Raw genomic sequence first — 25,760 nt, 5'->3', positions numbered from 1 at the left:
AAAAATCTCTGTAGTGTTTACTTCCAATAAGGAGTAAGATGTAAAACTCATTAGAAAAAGGTACTGTTAAAATTTTATATTACTGTCCAGTGGAACATAGTCACTTAAGAAGAGAGTGAAGAGTGCAGTGGAATCTTTATACAGCCTCATTTTCTACTTTTGTTTTTACAAGGAAACTAAGGAAATGTTTATTTTCACTTAGTGTATCTCATCTTCTCATGCACATGTTAGGTCAGATAAATAAAGACAGTCTTTTATGGAGGAAGAAAAAAAAACAGACCTCACTGATTTTTGGTGCATTTCTGTTTTTATTATAATTATGTTTTACAAAAACTTCTGTGTATTGTAACTCAGGGTTAAGGATGAAATCTTGGAGCCACTGAAATCTATCAAAAAAATCCCATTGACTTTAATGGGGTCAAGATTTCACAGTAAGTTTTAAATGCTTTTGTCTTTTTAAAGTCTTTCTAATAATGGTATCACCTAGGTAAGATTTAAGAGATATTCATGAGATCTACTGAGGATGGAATTAAATCACAGTAATGAGCATCACATATTTTATTTACTGGGAAAGAGGCTGTAAACTTTTGAAATTTGTGCTCAAATCCAGTTTTATTTAGGTTACCCTAAAGGCATTCAGTAGCTACACAACAGGACTCTGGAAACTGGATATTAGCCATATTAAACATAATTAGTCTGGTTAAAAACCTAGACCTTTCCCCAACTCAGTTAACTTTTCAAACATCATTGTACATGAAGTGCATTATTGCTCCTGTTTAAAAACAGATCTGACAAATAAGATTTTTATAAAATAAAATAAAAAATGCATAATTACCAAAATGTTCCAGAGCATTAAAACATAAAAGGCTTAATTAAAAAAAACAAAAAAAAATGACAACTGCTGTTACTAGTATCCAATACATTTCAAATGGTGACTTGAGGCTACAAAGTTTACATTACTAAATACACTGAGCACATATACCATATAAAAAGACCTATAAATAGTGTCAAAGAGTGTTTTAAAAGCCTACTACTGATATTCCAGATTCAAAAGTGGAATTTAAAAGAGGCTAGAATCAGAAAAACATGGTACTTGATTCTGACTTTACAACAGCCTATGTAAAGGTATCTAACCCCTGCAGCAGCTTATAGCACTAGTCACCTTAGAGTCCCATAATCAGTATTCATTCAACATAACTATATATTGCCAGGAAGCCTCCCTACTGTATTTCTATGTATTGGTTATTCAGCTATAGCTAGCATCAGCTATACAATTCTTCTATCCCTGGTCAAACATTTAGCAGGCCTTAACACATTCATTTGGGTGCTTCTCAGTTGTTCTCTTGTGACACTGCTGTTGCCTAAAAGAAAGAGGAGAGATTCTTTTAAAAGAAAATACTTAAGACTAGATTATGATGCCCCATCTGCTTAGGGTACATATATGGCCCCCATTACCATAATAGCTAGGTGCCTCAATCTTTAATTATTTATTCTCACAACACCTTTGTGAGTGAGGGAAGTGCTCTTATCCCCATTTTACAGCTAGGGAAGTGAGGCAGAGAAAGTCCATATGATTTAGTGTGACCTTGGGCATGTGCATGGCGGAGCAGGGAATTTAACTCTGGTCTCATGAACCCCTGACTCATGCCCTAACCACACGAGACCAATTGAATCAAGCTTGATCCTGTCAGCAAAATTAGACCCCCCAGTTTGGTGGGGATGGGGGTGAGAATCATCTAATTCCACTTGCACATGAATGCCTACTAGCAAAAATCATGATGATGTACTCCACCTATCAGAGGGCAGGATCAAACTTACGGGATTTTTCTTGGCATGCAACTTCTCTATATTAATGCTGTAGTATAAATACACAGTAGCACTCACGAAGTGCACTCTAGATCCATATAGTTTTCTTTAACTAAGCACATAGCAGGCTACTTTCTGGGGGAAAGTCCCTGCTAAGTTAACTGATTAACACTGAAAAAACAGGCTTACAGTGTTTGGCATGTACAACTGGGTGCAGGTGCACACAGAATTACTGAATAATTGACCAATTAGCTTTAAAAATCCTCCAGCACAGCCAGATTCCTCAATTAAACCCTAGCTAAACATTTAGTGACAATTTATTGAAAAGTACATCAGGAGTTTACTTTTAAGTTTTGCTTAGTTTGAATGAAAAGGAAAGCTAACAGAAAGTGTTGCATGTTTATAATATTTAGATTTTCAGTTAGATTTTCTTGTTCCTAAGAAAACATACAAACACTTTTCACTAGTCATTCTCCTTTGTATTTTTAACCTCTCCTCCCATCTCACACTTTCCTGACTCCCCATGTTCCTTTGAGACCTAGTAAAGAGCAAAAGACTGTGTCCATTTTCAATGAGCTTTCCAGAAACCCTCACTGAAGCCAAAAGTTTTTTGGAGCATGCAGTCATTTGAGACAGTTGTATGGCCAAACCTGGTTCACCAGTTGCAGTTACTGGAACTAAGTGGAAACACTCAATGACTAAGATTTTCCCACTCAAAAAATCAGATAAAACTTCTCAGAGGTACAAAAGTTGCCAGTTGTTACAGAACAAAGCAGTAAAATATTTGAAGTTCAAATAGCTAGTTTCCAAATATTTCACTTGTTATCTTACACACACAAACCAACCAAGACTTCCTGGTAAAAAAAATTTAAGAAAGAGAAAACACAAGCAGCAAAAATCTTGAATTCTTATTCTCATGTGACTGTGCTATTCAATGTTTATTTTATTTCTTCTGGATGATAAGGACTAGAAAGAGTTTAGTTGTCTGGAGGACTTTCAAATATGTAAAGTTTAAAGTTTGGGTGCTTTAATGTGAAAAGCTGCAAAGAAACACAGCTATTTGCATTGTGCGTGGTGGACTGGAGGGATTTTGCCCATTATACATAAAGCCTTAGTTGAATCTCCCCCAACCCTGTCATGGGCTATCCCAAACAAGGTCCTGAAGATCTGCCCCATTTCTTCACCGTTAAACAGCTTTCCTCCTATAAAGATCCTAAATTGTGGCCAGGTTTAGACACACTGAAAAGTTCCAAAGGGAAGCCCATCAACCACCACTCCCAGTCCTGGTACTGAGAGCTCCAGACAGAGATGAACACAGTGTTGGTGCTGTGCCATTAAGAAGACCAACCTTGCTCAGGGAGTCTGCATTTCAAAATTTGTTTTTTAAAATGTCATGACACTGTATTAGTTTTTGTTGCCAACAAGTTACAGGGAGAAAACAATTTGGACTTGAAATGTGAAACTGCTTAGCCCAACAGTACTCTCAGCTCCTTTTGTTATCAAGGGGAGCTGATGCCTCCTCTGTATTTCATAAGATTGGACCTTTTCTTACTGCAGAGCAGGGGGCAGATGGATGAGTAGAGCCAGGAATACCTAAATCCAATTGCAGTTTGGACAAATGACACAGCCTCATCTGTGAAATGAAGATAATCCTTGCCTGCAGGGCTTTGGAGCTGTACTCTGGCTCTGCTCCAGCTCCAGGCAAAAACCTGCAGCTCCACTGCTCCGGAGCTGCTCCGCACTCTGCTCCAAAGCTCTGCTTGCCTGCCTCCTACAGATGCTGTGAGAATAATATTTGTACCATGCTTTGAAGAGGCAGAGAAAGCACTGCAGTGTAAGTGCACAGCAGCATTTTAAAAACTGTGCGTAAAGGGAAACTTAAGGTTGACACCAAAACTGAGCTGCCCTTTGAAACGTGTTTCATCTCTATCCTAAAAATGACCAGACAGTCCATAACAAGAACTGTGCTTGTGCTGGGCAATCCACCAACAGAGCCAAGGGCAGGTTTGCAACAATGGGCAGCAACACAGCAAGTTAGCTCTCTGCTCTGTTCACATGAGGACACAAGATAGTTGAACATAAAGGGTATTCATTAGCTTGTACTTACACCTGGAGTCCTTTCTCCAAACTGACTATAGAATGTCATTTTGACTTTATGCTTGTGTCCAGTTCTTTGATCAAAGGTGTTACAGCTGTCAAAGGGAGGGCTGTACAAGTGCAGACTAACAGCAGTCTCTGTGTGGCTTGTGTTCTCCACACGGTGCAGGCCAATGGAGTCTAGACAAGCCAGGACATGAGAGGAAAGGCTACATTAACAGACAGGTCTAATGAAATCTGATACGTGCCTGGAGAAGAACCATCTCTAAACCAACAAGACAGCTAGACATACTCATGCTTTCAGGATGAATTTTTAATTTGAATTTAGGGTTTACTCTCTAGGACAGATCCCCAAACCCACTGGGAGTTCAGAATGCCTTGCTCTCTAGCTTTCCATATACAGAATTTTTTGTTATCTACTATGGTATAAAGCTTAACAGAAATCTACAGAAGCTTTAGGAAGAGCACATTGTTGGTAATTTATTACCAGCTGCCATCCCCAAATGATACTTTCTTTCCTGGTGTTCTGAAGATGTTGAATAGAAGATTTGTTTTTCTAAAGAATAAACAAGAGATTTCAGAGGAAAACAGGGTTTTGCATTGCTAGTTTTCAGCCTGATAACGAGGACAACCACCATGTTAAGACTGAACTACTTGAATTTCAAGTGTAAATTCACGGGCAAGGAGACAGTTGCTTTCTTTTACAGTTGTCCATCTTCCAATTAAATAAAAGCCCAGACAAATGGGAAAGGGTAAAGTGACAAATTACCAGAGTGTGGCAAACATCCAACCTTCATTGAAACAGCAAAGATAATTGAACAGGTAATAAAATAAGCCACTGCCCCCAGTGTGACTATTAATAAGTTAACAGCACTTTTAGAGAACTAGAGGGCAGAAACAGAGTTCTATAAAATACCCAAAGTGTGAACATTAAATCTACCAAAACTCATGTTGATTGAACATTAAGGAAGAATTTTAAAAACTGCCCAAGAGTTCAAGAATTCAAGTTTATGATTCCCAGAGCAAATGCAACTCAGCCCTTTATGCGTATGTAATATCTTACATAATACCCAGCCCTTAATTGTACAATGTAGCCCAGATATTGTTACTGTGGGAAGCACTGTGCATTCCAACTTTGGAACATTTAAAATATACACCCGTACATTCCATTTACACTATTTCATTTAATGAGGGGGAAAATCTCTAAATTTATATTAATATACTGAGAGATTAAAATCAATCCTGTAGGTTGTCTTATAAGCAAAGTGCAAACACCAAGTAATACGCAACTAGCACAAAAAAGAACTGCCATGTTATACGGGATATATTTTCTGCATCAGCACCATTTATTTGAATGCACAGATATCCAGATAGAAACAAAAATACCTTAGGGTTTTGTTTAAAGAGTTAAAGCAACAAATTCTGAATGCACAGCATTTTGTTTTCTGTTACTTTTAAGTTGAAATATCCAGCCAGGAAACACAGCAGAGGAGCTAGGCATATAGGTCTCTCAGAGGTCTAGTTTGAGGCTTTTTAAAAGATTGCTTTGAAAACAAACAACAGCCCAAACAATTTGTGTTTGGAGCATACACACACAAAGTGCAAATGTTTTCTGAATCAGTAAAAAAAAACCTTTTACTTCCCAATGCATTGTTTGTATTATAAAACAAACACCCCTTAGCCCCCAACAAAAACCTTGAGCACTTGAACAGATTTCTCTCTCCTTCCACTTCAGAAAGTTTGGGTTAATGAAAATCCACCTCTGGGTTGAGAGCAAGTATGGAAAATAATCAGAAGAAAAAGCTTTCAGGAAGTTTTCAAAGGCACTGGCCTCTGGCTGGTTAGCCAAAAGACTAGCTGTACAGGGGTCAAGTAAACTGTTCAAGCCTTTTGTTTTATTTGCAAGCTTATCACAACAGAAGTAAATATAGAAAACAGCATATGGTGCATACAGAGAATTGTATAGAAGCAGTTACACACATGGTAATGAGAGTCAGAAGTAGTCAAGAAGTCCACCGCTTTCATACAGTATTGTGCACTACTTCACATGAGGAGTTGCGCTGAGCACTGCAGGACTGGGCTTTAGTATACTTTTGTACATAGGGAACAACAAAACAGATCCCTCCACTCCCTACCCGAAGTCAAGATAGGTACGAGCTACTGTGCACCCTAAAAAGTGTAAATATAGGATTCTAAAAGACCAGAGCAACGTACATTTCAATCATTATCCATTATATTGCTGGCTTTTAGACTTACTGATTGTGTGGAAATCTCTATAGTACTGTTCTTAGGCTTTCCATTGTAGCTCAAAAGGACCTTACACACCCAAGAGATATTTTCTTCATAAATCCAACCAAAGACATGTATGAGTTTTGGATTTTCATACATGCAATTTGCCTATCGCTTTATATTTTAACTTCACATATACAACAGGGTTAGATGCAATACAAGAACCTAGCTAGATCAGTTTATTAAAGAGTGAACTTTTCAGTTAAGAGTTATAATCTTTGGTGGGTAGCAATGGAATGGTCATATACAAGACATTAAAAAAAAGCTTACCGTTGATATAGGCACACTGATTTTCCTCCAAAACTCGTTCTGATTTCTTAGTCATCGCTCCAGTTCCTTTTTTCCCAGGCCACTCAAACAGAGTCTCTTTTAGATTCCCCTGAAGGATCTTCATAAAGCAATGTGAGTCAGTGTGATCATGAATACTGCTACAGAAACACAGAATAGCTGAACTCAGTGTGATGCATACATTTAGTACTACCTACTACAAATATAACAGACTACTCCAGGGGGAATTATGCGCCAAAAAATTAAAAAATATATGCACAATATTTTAAAAATATGCATATTTTATTTGTCAAAATAACACAATATAGTCATGCCAGTTTTAAGTATTTTGGTAATTTATTTCAAAATACCTGTAAGCAACTATTCTGTAAAAATACAGACAAAAAAAAAAAGATTCCAGAAATGTTTTTTGACAAATAGATTCCTTCTTAGGCATATTAATACAGAACATTGAGTCATAATTCATGTAAATTACAATACAGAAACATATTCCCCACCCCCCTCAGAAGCAGTGCAAAGGCTTGGGGGGAATCGGGGGTCACAGAGCTGAGGAACAGAGAAGTAATTGCTGGGAAGGAGCCTAGGAGTGAACCTGGAGGGTTGCTGGGTCTGGGTGGGAGAAGTATGGAACAAGGTTGACTTTTTTGGGGGGGAGGGATGGTTAGGGAGGTGGGGAGCCCCCCCCATGCAGACCCTGGATGACCCCTAGCTTCTCCCATTCAGTCAGGCACATCATCTTCTGTCCCCATGTGTCCCGACACCTGCCCCCAATCCCCATATGCCCCTTCACTCCCACTCAGCCACCTATAATCCCCATCCACATAGAGCCCAGCACCCTCATTCAGCCATCCCCTCTGCTCCCCATCCTCAAAGAGCCCAATTCAGCCCCTGCCCCAGTCTGTCCCCCCACTAGCCCTTCTGAACCCTATTCTATGTGACCTCCCCAGAAGCCCCCTGTGCCCTGCTCTATCCCCGCCCCCCATATCCTGGACCTCCTCACCTGGCCCTGTGGGCAGGGCGCTGTGAGGAAAGCTGTCCCTCATCCTTCCTATCCGCAGCTGGCTGCGAGCCGGCTGCCCTCTGTTCTGGCACCACAGCAGCCTGGATGGGCAAAAGGCGTGATTGCAGCGCCTCTCCAGCAGAATGTATTTTCTGCGGAGAAAAAAAAATCTGCGGGGGACATGAATTCTCCGCGTACGCAGTGGCAAAGAATTCCCTCACAAGTAACAGACTCTGTAGTGTATTGTAGAGGTATAACAGTATGTACAGGACATGAATGTTATTGCACATTTGTCACATTATCAGAACACCAACAAATCTCAAAGAAACATACACTGTGACTGAAAGATACTCAATAAAGGCTGATGTATTAGAAAGCACTTACAATAATTTAACAACGAATACAGGTGTTGGAAAATTTAGCAGATAACTACTAGCTGAAGGATTAATCATACTAGCCAGAAGTAAACACAAAAGAAAAGTCCAGGTAACACACCCTGGCTGTTGAGAAACAAGAGGGCACTTCCATGGAACTTTGCTCGGGGGTTCTATCTTTCCTATCAGTTATAGGCTAGAAATAAACTTGAAACTCCACCCCACCATCTGGAAGAGGGAGCTTTCTTCTACTTCTCCATTTTTAGAGCTTCTTTGCTGCTGTGATGGATGTGAGGTACACAGGAAAAAGGTAGTTTCACTGTTTCCCACTGGATTTAATAGCAACAACTAAAATGATCAGACAGAGCTGTTCATTTCACTTTGCTGTTGCTTGGCAAAGCGGTGAGCAGCAACAGGAGCACTGGTGCAGGCTGGCTACCTACTCAGGAATACATTTGAATTGCTATATTTGCAGCCATAAGGGCTAGAAATATAGTTAAAAAGAAACTAAAGCTTCACTGCTGCAGAAGTTGATGGCTTTAGAACCCAAGGGAAAACTTGTGGCAAGCGGATTTTTTGACCCTAAGGTACAAGGCTAATCAAGCTTCAATCTAGAATATTACGGACTTAAGTGTTTATACATAACAAATGATATTCCAATCCAAACAGAAGTTGTATTGCTGTTGACTTGCAAAAAGCAGGGGGGGTTTTAAGTGGGCAAGTTCATGAATGCCACGTAGTCACTCCCTCAATAGTTTCTCTTCCAATTAATCGTTAACTATTTTATCCTGCTTACACAGGGAGTAAAAACAAGTTGTAGCATCATTTTAATCACCAGCAGATGCTTGTTCAAATCATAAACCAGTATACTATTTGACAATAATTTTAGTCTCTGCTCAGAAAAGACCCTATACTAAATGGCTGGTGCGCTGCAGATCTAGACTGCCCTCTTACATCTGTTTGGGGAAGCATGGCACCATCCCAAACTAGACCTGACAATGTTAATTCATTTTCACATCTAAAGCAAACAATTATAGTTTTTCTGCTTATGTGCAGGGGCAGTGATTATGTGACAAAAAATTACAGGCTATAACTTTTTTTGATTAGCCAGAAAAGTTGAGAGAGAAAGACAGATCCTGTCCCCATGTCCGCTGGTACATATACACCACCCAATAAGCAACAGTACGGCATGGTTCAGCTCTGCAGAAGAGGCAGGCTACAGAATATATATAGGAAGTCTGAAATTCCTGCATACCACAGAAGAAAGTTCTGCAGGGGGCTTCAGTGGCACTCTGACTATGCAGATCCACCAGTCGATGCCCCCATACATCCCACGTAGACTAGTCACAGCAGTTGTTTTCCCTTTATCATTGTGATAGCAACCACAAAGTGGCCTTGTTATACAGTAGGGTGGGGTGGGGAGAGTCCATTCCTTCCCACACTCCAAGCTGCCTAATCCAATCTCATTTTCTCAGGCTGGCCACACAGACCAGAATTTAAACTATATTGGTGTAATAGAAGCAAAAGCTTTTATAGCCTCTAATACAGGGGTAGGCAACTAGTGGCACATGAGCTGATTTTCAGTGTCACTCACACTGCCCGGGTCCTGGCCACCAGTCTGGGAGGCTCTGCATTTTAAAATGAAGCTTCCTAAACACTTTTAAAACCTTATTTACTTTACATACAGTAATAGTTTAGTTATATATTATAGACTTATAGAAAGAGACCTTCTAAAAACGTTAAAATGTACTACTGGCACGTGAAACCTTAAATTAGAGTGAATGAATAAAGACTCGGCACACCACTTCTGAAAGGTTGCCGATCCTTGCTCTAATACATGAGTCTGATCCTGCAGTACTGATTAGGCAGAACTCCAATAAAGCAACTGGAGTTTTACTAAAGACTGGAAGATCCAGCTCTGTAACTGTAAGGTTAAAAAAGTTCAATGGACAAAACAGAAGCTTAGATTTGGTGGAAGACTGAAAACTGCAGAAATGCCCTAAAATTATGAGATACACAATTTTCAGAATTACCCCTTTGGCATAGTCATCCTGATTATAAGTACAAACAAAATAAGTAGTAATCAGTTAGCCATCCTCTACCCTTTAGTGCTTGTGAGGAAAATGGTTTGTCTCTTATTACAGGAAAATGACGAACAATATTACACAGACCAAATAAAAAATACTGTAGCTTTATTTCTATCTGTAAGTATCAAATCTTTTGGATACAAACCTGCCATGTCCTTCACCCCAGCATAAGATCATCAAGTTGAACTTTCCATTTCCTTTATCCACAAGATTTCTTGTGTACCTGAAATTGAGAACATCTGTGGTTTTTAAAAATATGTGTGTGTGCACATAAAGAAACAACAGCAGGGAATATAAACATGGTGAGTGGCAGCCTATATTACAAGGTCCCTTTGCTTTGGAAAGCAAATTATATGCAGAGAAAGTGAAATGGAATTTTTAAGTGGTTTTTGCCACTTTTTCAGGTTGGAAAAAAAAACAGACATACAACACACACTTGATAGCATCAGGAAAGCTTTTGAATTAAATCCAGTTCTGAGGTTTGGACATATGTATCTGAAACTGAAGCAGAAGAGAGAATCTAATCAAAATAGTTGCTGAATGAGATCACTTCAACAGCAGGCTTTCTAATTAGAAATAGAGTACTGCAACAAAGAAAATAAATGTATACTTTTTCAAATATTCTTGGCTTTCCTTTTGGTGACTGCATTCTTTTGCATTAGGCAAAGATTTTTAATTATAGGAGTTACCACATATGGTAAAACTGTTGCTTTTCTGGACTATTCTGTTTTTTCGTACTTTTAATTTTTTTGTACATCTGAAACCCTATACCAACACAGTAATTTCTGTCAAAGAGCTACACCCAAAACAAAGCTCTGAAGAGCAGAAGATACTAAAAAAGTTTCCTATTCTAAATCAAGCAAAAAGAAAAGCAGAAAGGTCTTGCTTTTTACATATATATTATTCATGGTGGTAAATCAAGGGTATGTTCCATTCTCAGGGCTCGAGGGCCTCCTGTCCCTAAACAATACAGGTGATTTCATGATTGAATTCCTAACTGAAGGCCCAATCCTGCAAGCTCACATGAGTAGCCTCATTGATTACTGACAGTGTGAAAAGTGAAGCATATGCTTGTACCTTTGCAGGCTCTGGGCCTTAAGCAGTATGAGAGTCCCTAACAAAAAGTGTTCCTCTGTCGCAGCCACTAGTAACTGGTGGGAGATTCTCACCTGGCATGCAGAAATAGTTTTTCTATTTGTGTTAACTGGCTGGTTGTTTCGCCTAATTTGCAATTTTCCCCATAAAATATCCCTTGGTTGTATTCTGTCAAAATAGCATGGTGGTAAGAAATTATTTTCAGTTCATCACACATATTTTGCCTTCCCTGAATCATAAAGTTACGTTTCTGCATTTCATTTCATTCCATCTTAAGCTTCTTGTCTATTTTTAATTTTAATATAAAAGTTCTCTTCTATATGATGTCACAATACAAGTTTTGTTGATCAAACATGTCACAATCTATCATTTCTGCACAGCAGGGGCGGCTGGCTACACACTCAGGATAGGTTTATCTTGGGAATTTTCATCACTCTTTTCCCACTGTCGAGCCCTAGTACATGTCCTTCCAATGGTAATAGTGATTAGTATAAATGATGTATGGGTGCCAGCTGACACAGTTGTAGAAACCCCTATACTCTGTCTACACTTGCCCTTCCACTAGTGGAGCTGCAAGGATGCCGGGCTGAGTGCTAGTGTAGCTGAGCCTGTAACTCAGTTCCTGACCTGCAAACTGTGGATAATATTTGCCCTACCTTGCAGGGGTGGCATGAGAACAACTTCATGAATGTCTGGAGGGGGAGGAGCACTGATGAACACTGCAGAAAATCCTATAAACTAGGGGTACCATATTTCCCAAAGGTAAAATGGGACACCGCATGGGGGTAGCCCAAGGCCCCACGCTTGCCCTCCCCCATGTGGGGCTGGCCCCAGCTGATTGCCTGAGCCCTGCCTCCCCCACCTCTCAGCTGGAGTCATTGTTCACTCGAGACCTGCCTGCCCCTCACCTGGGGCTGGGGTCGCTCAAGCCCTAGCCACAGCAGAGCTCTGCCTCTCTCTCCCACCCCCACGAGACTGGCGTTGCCACGCACCCCCTATACCCCACTCTTTGACAAGACTGGCATTTGTTCTGCCTGCTCTTGCCAACTGATCACCAGTTGGGACAAATCCCTAAATTGCTTTTGCCAGAAAAGTCAGGACAGCCAGAACAAGGCTTAAAAAATGGAATGTCCCTGCCCAAGACAGGATGTCTGGGCACCCTAAACAGATGTTCATACACAAGCATAGCTCTAATGTTTGTCGATTATCTTGGTAATTAATCAGGATGGGAGAAAATTGGGGGTGGGGGGGAATCAATCCAAGCTCCTGCATTAGGATACTGCCCCTGCACTCAGGTCTGCTCCCTGACTTCCTACTCTTCTACACAAGGAGAGCCCAGGCTAATGCTTAACAAGCTCCGCTCTCAACCCTCCCCCCATTTCTTAGGGCCAGCGATTGGAGAGCCGCTGCACAGGGCAAACAATCTGCGCCAGGTCCCTGCAAGTGATGCCCAGGAGCCCATGGGCCAGAGACTGCCCCTGCCCCCGTCCCCCTCCAGCTTCCTCAGCGCCCCTTGTCCAAGGCTAGATAGCAAGCCCAGGCAGCCACGTAGCTTAGTGACTTAGGCCGGCTGTGATTCGGCCAGCGTCTCGGGGCGTAGCTGTGGGGCAGCTCTGATTGGCCGCTGGAGCCCCGTCCCTTGCCCTACCTCTGAACAAGCCTGTGCGGGGCAGCTCCGGAACCTGCAAAGCCGCTAGTGCGGCGGGGGAGAAGGGAATAGCGCCCGGCCTGCGCCCCCCGCCCCCACAGCCCGGTTTGCAGAGGAGGGTTGCGTAGGGATTAGCAGCCCGCAGAGCAGTAGGAGTAGAGGGAAAGGCGGAGGGTGGCGTGCGCATCGCAGCACTCCGAGAGGGCACCGCGTGCAGGGAAGAGACCGGGGGGATTGCAAGGGAGTTCCCACCCAGCGCACCGTGTGCGGGGTCTAAAGGAGGCATGCAAAGGAAGTGGAGAGAGGGAACACGAGGCGGGATCAGAGAAAGAGGAGAATGGTTTGGAAAACGCCGTCCCAAACCCGTGCAGGGCGGGAGAGGAGGAGTGCACGGGAAATGCAGCTGGAGGGAGCAGAATAGTGTTGAGAAGGGATTTTTACTGTAGCGAACCGTTGGTTTTGTGCTGGGGCGGAGGGAGAAGACGAGTTTTTGCAAAATAAAAACCGAAGCCGAGGAGTGGTGCTTAGTAGACTTTATTTCAAACAACTCGATGCACAACCAAGGCTTCCTGACCTCTTCCCAGCTCCGCCAAACCGCCCCTGTAACTTTGGGGACCGTTTCCTACTGATTCACCGTAGCAGTCAACCGTAAATGACTGGCGCTGCGTACACCGTTACCGAACACGAGATAGTAGCCGCTGTCCCCGGCCCACAGCGCAGCGCGCACCAGGCATGAATACCAGCTTTGTGTAGCGTGATGATGTGCAGCGAAAGTACCAAGCTAAGCTGAATTAGTCTTCTACTGCTGATCAGCCTGGGAAACATGCCAAGATATTTTCTCTGGGTTCTTAGTTTCTGAGCTGTTTCCAGGAGACTGGCTTCATTCTGAATTTGCAAAAGTTCCACGCTTGGGGAAGCGCCTCCTCCCATCCGTCACCTCCTAAAACATCTTTGCTATTCACATGAAAACCACGCATCTGGAGAACACTTAGAACTGAAGGGAATGGTGTAGGAAAAACACGGAGTGTACTAGCTTTAGCAGGCAATACAATAAATAATAAAAGTCACATAGATTCTTACCCACAGCTATACCCAACTAAAATGATCGCAACAGTATATGCACTGGCGAGGCTACAGTCATGTTATCCAGCCCTTACAGCGACTCTTCATCATTGTTGTATATCCCAACCATGTTCTTTATTTTACAATCTATTACAATTAAGTTTATACCGAGATGCCAGTTCCTCCTTCACCCAGATGGCTCGTTATCTAGATTCCAACTATTAGAACACCAGATGATAGCAAAGACGACTCCTCTAACTCCTCAAACCGATTCTAAAAGATATTTGGAGAAAATGCTTTCATAGCGCCATGTAATGCATGCACACGTGAACTACTTCTAATTCGTGCATGCTGGTCATACTTAGACTTTACGTTCCATTCCTCTGATCTCCTTTGATTTCACCTTATTAACCCCCCCCCACAAAAATAGCACCACCCACGTCCCCCCATTTCCCACCAGCTTGTTTATATGCCTTGCTTGTTGCGCTGTTCATTTACTATTTAGACAGGCTCCTTTTTGAGTTACCACCCTTTGCACTGAGATAAGAAGTGCTGACTTTACCTGTATTGGTCAAATTGGGCATATTTCATCCACTCCACAGCGTTGCTCTCATAGGATTCCATTAAGGCTTGCACTTCTTCTACACTGACTTTATCACCAGAAAATAAGCGATGCAGGATCTGGATCAGTTCCTGTAAAGTCTGCGCTTTCCACACTTCTGTTTGCACCAGCTGCTCCATGATACACCTTCCCCACGACCGGCTGCAAGCAGCAAAACTGCTTGTGCTTGGACAAACAAACAGATTCACCTTCCCCTGCCTAGCAAACAATTTTTCCCGCAGCTTGCTGCTGCCTCTATTTATGCTCCTGAAGTTACAGTGGGAATGTACCAACTACCCAAGGAGGGTTGGAGCGAAGTTTACAAAACTGGTTAGTGGGCTATGGGATCCTAGGTTGTGCTGACAGAAAGAACCTCCTCCCCCACGCCTAACAAAGAGTTCAGGTATGGCTTCTTAAAGTCCCCCCTCCTTTAGTGTGGGAAGGTGGCATTTCTTCATTCTAATGTTTTGCCCCATTCCCAGACATTTTTAAAGTGCATTTGAATCTCTTCTTTAAGTGTCAGACTCTGTAGCAGCTAGAAAGTTCCAGCTTTGCATGCTCAAGAGAAAAAGCAGGGACATTAAAAAATAAGTCATGAATTGCCCCCACTCTAATCCATCTAATCTGTCTGCTTCGTGTAGGAGTAAAGTATCTCTCACCATACTATCTATTTCAGAGGTTTGCACCGCTGCACCTCATGCAGTACTGAAGTATCCCCCCTCCTCACACAACACAGCTTCAGAATGACCCTCTTTCTCCCCACAGCATATCATCAACCCAGTTCAGCCTCTCCATCTGTCCCTTAAAAGGGGACTTCTCTTCCCAAGATGATAGCAGTTACTTAGCCCTGTCCTGGCTGCATCACCTCTGCAGAGCAGGGATCACACTGTGCCCCCATCCTTGTCCAAGAGGAAGGGATAAGGTTTCCTAGCCAGCTGGAGGTGAAAAAGCATCAACAATTTTTTTAAACGTGATTATTTTTTTTTAGTTAAGCATGCGAGTTAACTGCAATTAATTGACAGCCCTAATTTGAACCAATTGCACCCATTTAGGAAGGGCAGACCCTATAATTTATAATTTTCCTCATTCTGTCCCTCCAGAAATAATCCTGCCTACTTGCATGTAGTTTAGTGAAGTAAAAATATTTCTTCCCCAACCTATTCCTATATTTTAAATATTGGCAGGTGTGCAAGAGAGGGTTGAGGTAGGAGAGAACAGGTGGCTGCTGCTGAAAAAAGGGGAGAAACTAAGAGTAACATCATCTTGAGTGCCTCTCTTCCACTTGTGCGAGGCCTCTCCGTGTGGCTTCTCTTCTCTTTTGACAAAGAGCAGTACATGCAGTCACCCTGGGGACAGGGTCATCATTTATGAACAAGACTGAGATGCAATGCACCTTTCACCTTTCTGTTTATGCTATGGCCACAGCAAGGAGGTAGACTTCAAAAAGCCTCCAAGCAGGAAAGCTGTAATGAAGAAATTTAAAGGCTGACATGAAATCGATTTTTTTAAAAAAGCCCTAAAATGTATATATTTTTTATAAAACATAGATAAAAAGACATGATAAGGATATTTAATTCAAAGAGTTTACAGTACCAGAGCACATTAAGGCCATGCTCCTGCACAACATTTTGCTTCTGAGCAGTACCAGTTAGTTAAATGGGACTGCTCTCATTAGCATCTAGCCAAGGTGACTGGCATTCTATAACCAGGACCCAGGTATGCCACTCTTTATTTTAGGGCCACAGCCTAACACAGAATTCACACCTTGGTGAAAACTGTGCTTTGGAGTCTAGATTCAGAAGGGGGACTTAGGCACCTAAGCATAGGTGCTGGAACTAGTGGTGCTGGGGCTGCTGCTGTAACCCCTGGCGTGAAATGATTTCCATCATATGCAGGATTTACAGTTCGGTTCGATGGCTAACAGCACTTCCACTATAAAAATTGTTCCAGCACCCCTGCACCTAAGTGCCCATTAAGTCCAACATTGGCATTTACACAGCCAACCCTCGGATCCCAAGGGACTTTAGGAGCCTACAGGGTTAGGTGCCAACTATGTTTTCACTTTAATATCCCAGAAGTGCTTAAATTTCAGTGGCTGGGCACATACATAGTCACCTAAGTCCTGATGATGTCCAGCAGCTCACTACCGAGCTCATGGCTAAACCTTGGTGAGATTCACAAACTAGGTTCCCCTGACTCTCTTGCCTTGGGACTAAATCCAGTAGACATGCTCTGAATAAGCCTACATTTGCTGGAGGAGGTGGGATGGCCCCCTTATGCCTAATGTGGGATATGGAGTTGGAATCCCCACTCTGCCTGATAGGGGGCAAGGACTTGAACCCAGGTCTCCCATGTGAGTGCCCTAACCACTGGGCTGTTTGGTATTCCAGAGTGGATGTCTCTGTCTCCTCTGTTGAAACTGTTCCATTGTGTATGTATGGCTAGTAATTTCACCAGAGGGAGAGAGAGAGAGAGAGAGAGTTTAGCTCCAGCCACACACAATTCCCTCAATCTCCCCCTCATCCCTCCTCCCCTCAATTTATTCTGGAGAAATACCTAAAATTAATCTAGCAGAATAGAAATACACCCACCCTTCCCATTTCAAATAGAAACATTGAAAGCTCTATAAATATAAATAATGCTTCATTTATGTATTTGCACAGGAAGCTTTATAAAGAGTGGACACAAATTTTTTACAGATTTGTCTTTGCAAAGAATTAACATTAGTATGATAGTCCCATGCTATTTCACAGGCAGAATGGTGATGATTTTAGTAATGGTGATGGCCACTGCACACAGATACAGTTATAAAAGGTCTTGTGCAGTGTTGTTGTAGCCCTGTTGGTCACAGACTATTAAAGAGACAAGATGGGTGAGGTAATACCTTTTATTGGGAGAACTGCTGTTGGTGAGAGGAAGAGAGAAGGTTTCATACCTGAAGAGTTCGGTGTAGTCTAAAAGCTTCTATCTCTGACAGAAGTTGGCCCACCAAAAGCTATTAACTCATCCACCTTGTCTCTTTTGTTGGCATCATAAGAACCACAAGAGCAAAGCTTAAAAGATGGCTCCAGCTGTATTCCCAGTTTTCCTGTGAAAAAACCTCACTGAAGTCAATAGGAAAGTGGTTTATCTGGAGATATTACTAGGGGTATGTCTACACTATGGGATTACTTCAATTTTACAGAAATAAATTTTGGAACAGATTGTATAAAGTCGAGTGCATGCGGCCACATTAAGCACATTAATTCGGCGGTGTGCGTCCATAGTACTGAGGCTAGTGTCAACTTCTGGAGCGTTGCACTGTGGGTAGCTATCCCATAGCTATTCCATAGTTCCCACAGTCTCCCCCCCCTGGAATTCTGGGTGATCCCAATGTCTGATGAGGCAAAAAACGTTGTGGGTGGTTCTGCGTACATGTCGTCAGGCCCCCTCTCCCTCCCTCTGTGAAAGCAACAGCAGACAACAGTTTCACGCCTTTTTTCCTGAGTTATCTGTGCAGACACCATACCACGGCAAGCATGTAGCCTGCTCAGTTCAACGCAGCAGCCATGAACATTGTAAACACCTCGCGCATTATAGTGCAGTTGATGTTGAACCAGAACCTGCAAAACAAGGTGAGGAGAAGGCAGCAGTGCGACGACAAGAGTGATGAGGACATGGACACAGAATTCTCTCAAACCGCAGGCCCTGGTGCTTTGTAGATCATGGTGTTAATGGTGCAGGTTCATGTCGTGGAACGCTGATTCTGGGCCCAGGAAACTGGTGGGACCACAGAGTGTTGCAGGCGTGGGACAATTCCCAGTGGCTGCGAAACTTTGGTATGCGTAGGGCCACTTTCATAGAACTTTGTGACTTGCTGTCCTCTGCCCTGAAGCACAAAGACACCAAAATGAGAGCAGCCTTCACAGTTGAGAAGCGAGTGGTGATAGCCCTGTGGAAGCTTGAAATGCCAGACAGCTACCGGTGAATCGGGAATCAGTTTAGAGTGGGCAAATCTACTGTAGGGGCTGATGTGATTCAAGTAGCCAAAGCAATCACTGAGCTGCTGCTACCAAAGGTAGTGACATGTGCAGGTCATATTGGATGACTTTGCTGCAATGGGGTTCCCTAACTGTAGTGGGGCAATAGATTGAACCCATATCCCTATCTTGGCACCGGAGCACCAGGACAGCCAGTACATAAACTGCAAGGGATACTTTTCAATGGTGCTGCAAGCACTGTGAATCACAAGGGTCATTTCACCAACATCAACGTGGGTTCGCCGGGAAGGGTTCATGACGCTCGTGTCTTCAGGAACACCAATCTGTTTAAACAGCTGCAGCAAGAGATTTACTTCCCAGACCAGAAAATAACCATTGGGGATGTTGAAACGCATTTGCGATAACATGTTTTCCGAGCTCATGCAGTCCTCCCGCACCAATAGGGCACAGCTGAATGCATGGAGGCATTCAGTGGCAGAGGCCAGGAAAGCATTAAGTGAGCATGATGAGAAGAGGCAGGATGCAATGCTGAGGCTAAAGAGGGAGCAAATGGACATGATGAGGCATTTGGTGGAGCTGCAGGAAAGCCAACAAGAGCACAGATGCACACTGCAGCCACTGTACAACCACTTGTCCTCCTCCCCAAGTTCCATATCTTCCTCACTCAGACGTCCAAGAATACTGCGGGGAGGAAGGGGAGGCTCTGGTCACCCAGCCACTGCACTCCAGAGGATGGCCCAAGCAACAGAAGGCTGTCATTCAAACAGTTCTGATTTGTAGTGTGGCTGCAATAAGCAATGGGGCCGTGTCCTTCCCTCTTCCTTCCTCCTGCACCCCACCTGGGATACCTTATCAATTATCTCCCTCTTTTTTAAATTAATAAAGAAAGAATGCATGGTTTCAAAACAATAGTGACTTTATTTCCTTTACCAGCTGTGATCGAAAGGGGGATGGTGGTTGGCTTACAGAGAGTTAAAATCAACAAAGGGGACGGGTTTGCATCAAGGAGAAACACACACAAGTGTCACACCATAGCCTAGCCAGTCATGAAACTGGTTTTCAAAGCCTCTCTGATGCAGAGCATGCCTAGTTGTGCTCTTCTAATCGCCCTGGTGTCTGGCTGTTCAAAATTGGCAGCCAGAAGATTTGCCTCAACCTCCCACCCCGCCATAAATGTCTCCCCCTTACTCTCACAGATATTATGGAGCACACAGCAAGCAGAAATAACAATGGGAATATTGGTTGCGCTGAGGTCTAACCTAGTCAGCAAACAGTTCCAGAGAGCTTTTAAATGTCCAAAGGCACATTCTACCACCATTCTGCACTTGCTCAGCCTATAGTTTAATGGCTCCTTACTACTGTCCAGACTGCCTGTGTATGGCTTCATGAGCTATGGGAGCAAGGTGTAGGCTGGGTCTCTAAGGATAACTATTGGCATTTCAATATTGCCAATGGTAATTTTCTCGTCTGGGAAATAAATCCCTTCTTGCAGCTGCTCAAAGAGCCCAGAGTTCCTAAAGATGCGAGCGTCATGCACCTTTCCCGGCCATTCCATTTTGATGTCGGTGAAACGTCCCTTGTGATCCAACAATGCTTGCAGCACTATTGAGAAGTATCCCTTGCGGTTGATGTACTGGTTGGCAAAGTGTTCTGGTGCCAAGATAGGGATATGCGTTCCATCTATCGCCCCACCACAGTTAGGGAACCCCACTGCAGCAAAGCCATCCAGTATGACCTGCACATTTCTCAGAGTCACTACCCTTGATAGCAGAACGTCCATGATTGCTTTGGCTACTTGAATCACAGCAGTCCCAACAATGGATTTGCCCGCTCCAAATTGATTCCCGACTGACCGGTAGCACTGAGGCGTTCCGAGTTTCCACAGTGCTATCGCCACTCGCTTCTCAACTGTCAGGGCAGCTCTCATCTTGGTATTCCTGCGCTTCAGGGACAGGGAAAGCAACTCAGAGTTCCAGAAAAGTGGCCTTATGCATGAGAAAGTTTCACAGCCCCCGTGAATCATCCCATACCTGCAACACTCTGTGATCCCACCAATCTGTGCTTGTTTGCCGGGCCCAGAATCGGTGTTCTACTGTATTAACCAGCTCCAATTCTGTCATGATGTCCCAATTGCCACAGCCTGTGCTTTCAAGAATGTCTATGTCCATGTCCTCATCACAATCATCCTTGCACTGCTGTCTCTTAGCCAGGTTCTGCTGTACATACTGCAGGAAAATGTGCCAGGTGTTTACAATGCAGCGTTGAGTTGAATGGGCTTCATGCTTGCCATGCTATGGCGTCTGCATGGGTAACCCAGGAAAAAAGGTGTGAAATGATTATCTGTAATTGCTTTCACAGAGGGAGGGTGGGAGGGAGGGGGGGAGAGGGATGACATGTACCCAAAACCACCCGTGACAATGTTTTTGCCCCATCAGGTATTGGGTTCTTAACCCTTAATTCCAATGGGCAGCAGAGACTGCAGGAACTGTGGGATAGCTTTCCACAGTGCACCACTCTGTGAGTCGATGCTAGCCATGGTAGTGAGGATGCACTCCACACAATTGACCGTATTAAAATTGATTCCATAAAATCAACCTAATTTCGTATTGTAGACATACTCTCGGGGCACTGACTCTAAACTAGCCCCAACTGGTCAGGATTGGATTTTCCTGCCTTTGGGCTCAGGTCATCCCAGCTGTTTTTCCACCCAAATCCCTGAAGGTTCTATCACCTCAGACTTGCTTGGCATTTCTATTTGGAAAAGTCCAAATTTTCCCACTTTAACATCTATAAAAGACTGACCTGTGTGGATGCAGGGCTGTGCATCTAAATGGCAGCCTGTGCACACTGCGGTACAGGTCTCATTGTGGTTCTGACCATATTGACGAGAGTGACACCTCTCCCAAAGAAGAGGAAGTCTCTGGAGAAGACCTTCAACACTTACCTTATCCTGCTGTTCCATCTCTGGAGGGCTTCTCTTCCATGGAGATCACCATCCATCCGTTGGACTCCTCAGAGTTCCTTGACAGCTTTCCACTAGCCCGATGGTGGTGCTCAGGACCTAAACTACTGCACACAATTCAGCACCTAGATTAAGCAGGAAGAAAACAATTTCTGTTATAGGGTACTTGGCCAAGGGAGGAATTTATCTAGGTTTGGGCTTTATGCCCCATTGGAAGTCAGTGTCACTATTTTAATTGGTCGTAATACTGATTTGTGTTTGTGGTTTTCCTCTTTCCCTATTAATTGTATTCTTATTCCTAAAACACATCTGTTTGCTTTCACCTTACTTATCTGTCTCCTCTTCATTATACACCACACACTTCCCTTTACCACACCTGATTTATTCTAAGATTTACTTCCCCCACCCCTTTAAGGCAACACCTCTACTGATCATTATTTACCAATAATATCAAGTCTCTATAAATTCACTCAAGATTCTATATATTTACAAAAAAGGCATAGATCCTTCTGCCCAGTCAAGCGCAATATGTGCGTTCTTATCAGTTTAAAGTAATGTGCCTCAAAGATTTTGAGAATACCACGGAATTCACTGTAAATAAGCAAACAGGTATATATAGCATAAAACATTTTATCAAGCAGATAATAAAAATGAACGTATGTAAATTATATGCTACAAAGAATATTCCCTTATAAGTAGATGGCATTCTCCAGTCACGCTCCAAAGCACTATATCTTACAATGTTGCTGTAATGTTTTGGACCCTTAATGGGTCCAAATAAGGGCTGTACTAATAAAATTGAAAGTGTTTTGATTGAAATTGAAAGTCTGTGCCTTTTATCTCACATAAGGGTCTGCTCTAAATGCCTGTGGATGTCACTATTTACATAATGTATGATCTATTCCAGGGGTTTGCAACCTTTCAGAAGTGGTGTGCCAAGTCTTCATTTATTCACTCTAATTTAAGATTTTGTGAACCAGTAATACACTTTAATGTTTTTAGAAGGTCTCTTTCTATAAGTCTATAATATATAACTAAACTATTGTTGTATGTAAAGTAAAGAAGGTTTTTAAAATGTTTAAGAAGCTTCATTTAAAATTAAATTAAAATGCGGAGTCCCCCAGACTGGTGGCCAGGACCTGGGCAGTGTGAGTGCCACTGAAAATCAGCTCGTGTGCAGCCTTCGGCACATGTGCCATAGGTTGCCTACCCCTTATCTATTCGGTGAGAACCAGAAGCTAATGAAGCACGTCAGGAACTGTTGCAAGCATAATTAAAACTCTACTATTCAGAAATATATAACAAACATCACAAGCATACATCAGTCAAATAAGGAAACAATCACACTATGAAACATATACATCACATAGTGCGTGATGTACATGCTTCACTAAGTCATGTATTGCTCACTGAAACATACATTCACATTGATATATGCACTGCTGAGTGAAGCAAGTACTATTAATTGGAGAGTTGTGATTTTCAGCTCCAACCCCTCCTCAGGACTATCCATAGCCATCAGTTTGTGCTCAGTCTGGGGATATATTAATCTGCTGGAAGTATGTGGTAAACCTTAGGTTTTCACTTATTTTTTTTGTTTAATGAACATTGTGAGAAAACACATTTTTAAATAAGATATTCCGCGCTATCAATTTTCAACAGTTAAACAATGAGAAAATCAAATCTCCTTAAGCCTTCTTTAGAATAGTTATTGTGTGGTCTTCTACTTGGAGCCCCTCTTCTCTGCTTTGCAATTTTGCTGTTTTAGAAATCAGCTTCCTCTTGTGCATTCCACTTCCCAGAGAAGGCAGGGATTATTAGCTCTGATACCAAGCCTAGAGAGAGTGTCAGACTTTTCTCCCCATTTTAACTTCCCATATTGATTTTTCATTTTGATGTAGGAGTTGCAACTTTGGTCTATTGTTTTGATATTTTTATGCTGCAGAACACCATCTTTTGATACAGATATTTAGCAATAACATTATAAAGTTTAATTAGATTAAGTTGACAGTTGTGAATGGGTATTCCATAAGAGCATATCAAACAGGTAAGCTAATGTTAACTCACTTCTATCTGAATCGAGTAGGTCAAACTCATCTGCTTCATTGATTTATATGGAGATTGCCCCAGGATCATGGTAAATTTAGCTATGGAAATAATATTACTTTATATTATATGTACTGTACCTTTAACTACCTAAAGACTATTTATGGACAGGCAGCCATCTCCTGTTCTGGCAGAGGAGACATACAAGCATATTGTGCTCTCTCATGGGTACTTGACTTCTGTTCCTGCTTGGTGGTCTTTGATTAGTATACAAGTCACTTATGCTTAAAGTATATCTTTGTTCTTTGCATATGGAAAAACATACAAAGATTATCACTAACTTGCAGCTCATGCTGTGTTATGCAAGGCTGATAACTTTGCTAGCCATCCTCATCAATGATCCATGGACAAGGAGCATTCCCCATTTTCTGGGGTCGTTTTTCTAGAACCACACTTTAAACAGGGTTGAGAAGATCTTTGCTCAAGTTGGCACTGAGCTGACATTAATACTTATACACCAGTTGATTCTACACCTCCCTATTAAGAACGTTGTAATTGAGGCAACTCCAGTTTCATTCAGTACCTCTGATTACCTCATTTGCTATTCATTTAAATTATTAGTTTATATTTAATTTAAATTAACTTGTACTGTTTAGTTTTTTCTTATATAAGAAAATACTTATGGAATATTCATTCATATACTTTGATAAAAAGCAGGTGGCCATACTGATTTTCTTAGGATACAGGAGCTGGTAGAGGATGTATAGGGCTGTTCACAGAGCTTTAAAGGGTTGACAGGAAATTACTCCTTCACCTAGTCTGAGAGAGTGGGTAGGTACTGCTTTTGTCACTGCTTCTTTTTAAGATGTAAGGGGCAATCAGACGATTGGAGTTCCAGTAGCATCAAGAAGCTGACAAAGAGGATCTAGACTTCATTAGCGGGAAACTGAAATTATTTAGAAACTGTAAGGAACAGGTTAGGTCCCTGGAGTCTGCACAGGGAGGAAGCAGTTGCTAGGCACAGAGTGAAATGTAGCATTTCTGTTAATTTGGAAATAATGAGAGGAAATATAAAAATACTTTACACCTTTAAGAACACATTCAGAATATACTAAACCAAATGAAGTAGTTTAGACATTTACATCAACATTACCATCTGTTCAGATAGTGCAGTATTTCAGTTATATCAAATACTATTTCTGTAAGAAGTGACTGTCATAAACAGATGGTTAAGGGTTAATGTCTCTTTTACCTGTAAAGGGTTAACTAGCAGTAAACCTGGAACACCTGACCAGAGGACCAGTCAGGAGACAAGATACTTTCAAATCTCGGTGGAGGGAAGCCTTTGTTTGTGCTTGGGTTTTTCTTCGTTCTCTCTGGGTTCTGAGAGGGGCCAGACGTAAGCAGATTTCTCCAATTTTCTGAAACAGCCTCTCCTGTTCAATTTAGTAAGTACCAATTAGAAAGGCAGTTTAGTCTTTTGATTGTTTTCTTTATTTGCAAATGTGTATTTTTGCTGGAAGAATTGTATTTCTGTTTGCTGCAATGTGTACTTGTGCTGGGGGAAGGATTCTCTCTAGAGTCTATAAGATGAAAGACCCTGTAACATTTTCCATCTTGATTTTACAGAGACAATTTTTACTTTTTTTCTTTTATTAAAAGTTTTTCTTTTTAAGAACCTGATTTTTTTTTTATTCTCATGTGAGACCCAAGGGGCAGGAGTCTGCACTCACCAGGAAATTGGTGGGAGAAAGAAGAGAAGGGGGGAGGAAAAGCCTAATTTCTCTCTGTTTTAGGATTACTGTCTCTCTCTCAGGGAGAGTCTGGGAGGGGGAAAGAAGGGGGGGTAAGGTGAATTTCCTCTCTGTTTTAAGATTTAAGGAGTTGAATCACAGGGATCTCCAAATGTTACCCAGGGAGGGGAGAATCTGGGAGGAAGAAAGGAGGGGAATGGTTTATTTCCCTTTGTTTTGAGATCCAAGGGGCTTAGGTTTGGGGTCCCCAGGGAAGAGTTTGGGGGCCAGAAAGTGCCCCAAAACACTATAGTTTTAGGTGGTTGCAGCTCTATCATTTCTAAGCTAGTAATTAAGCTTAGGGGGTTTATGCAGGTACCACATCTTTTGGACGCTAAGGTTCAGAGTGAGGGTTCATACCTTGACAGTGACAAGGGGGAAAAATGGTACAGAGACTGTCACAGCAAGGCAAGATCATTATTATATTATTCTGCTGCTGTAAACCAAGTAAACTTCCATAGTCAGAACTACAGTTTAAAGCAACAAACAAGTTGACTAGGAAACAGTGGAAGTCAAATTTGATTTTTCCAACTTTTCATAGATTCTACGATCAGAAGGAACTATTACGATCATCTTGTCTGACTTCCTGCATCATACATTTCATTCTATAATTTACTCTATAATTCTAGATC

General features: G+C 42.2%; 1 protein-coding gene across 1 annotated transcript; it reads right to left on the bottom strand.

Moving 5' to 3' along the window:
• Nucleotides 1-285: 285 nt before the first annotated feature.
• CDO1 (cysteine dioxygenase type 1) lies at nucleotides 286-14,715 on the bottom strand. The gene is made up of 5 exons (XM_030567792.1): nucleotides 14,309-14,715; nucleotides 10,087-10,164; nucleotides 6,463-6,620; nucleotides 3,914-4,083; nucleotides 286-1,361 (listed from the first exon to the last, which is right to left on the bottom strand). Exons 1-5 carry the CDS (start codon nucleotides 14,485-14,487, stop codon nucleotides 1,332-1,334), a joined length of 615 nt encoding a protein of 204 aa, XP_030423652.1. The 5' UTR covers nucleotides 14,488-14,715; the 3' UTR covers nucleotides 286-1,331.
• Between the last annotated feature and the right edge of the window lie 11,045 nt (nucleotides 14,716-25,760).

This window comes from Gopherus evgoodei, chromosome 6 (genome assembly GCF_007399415.2).
Source record: "Gopherus evgoodei ecotype Sinaloan lineage chromosome 6, rGopEvg1_v1.p, whole genome shotgun sequence".
Taxonomy (NCBI): Eukaryota; Metazoa; Chordata; order Testudines; family Testudinidae; genus Gopherus; species Gopherus evgoodei.
Note: the sequence above shows the minus strand (reverse complement) of the source record. Positions and strands in the feature narration are given on the sequence as shown.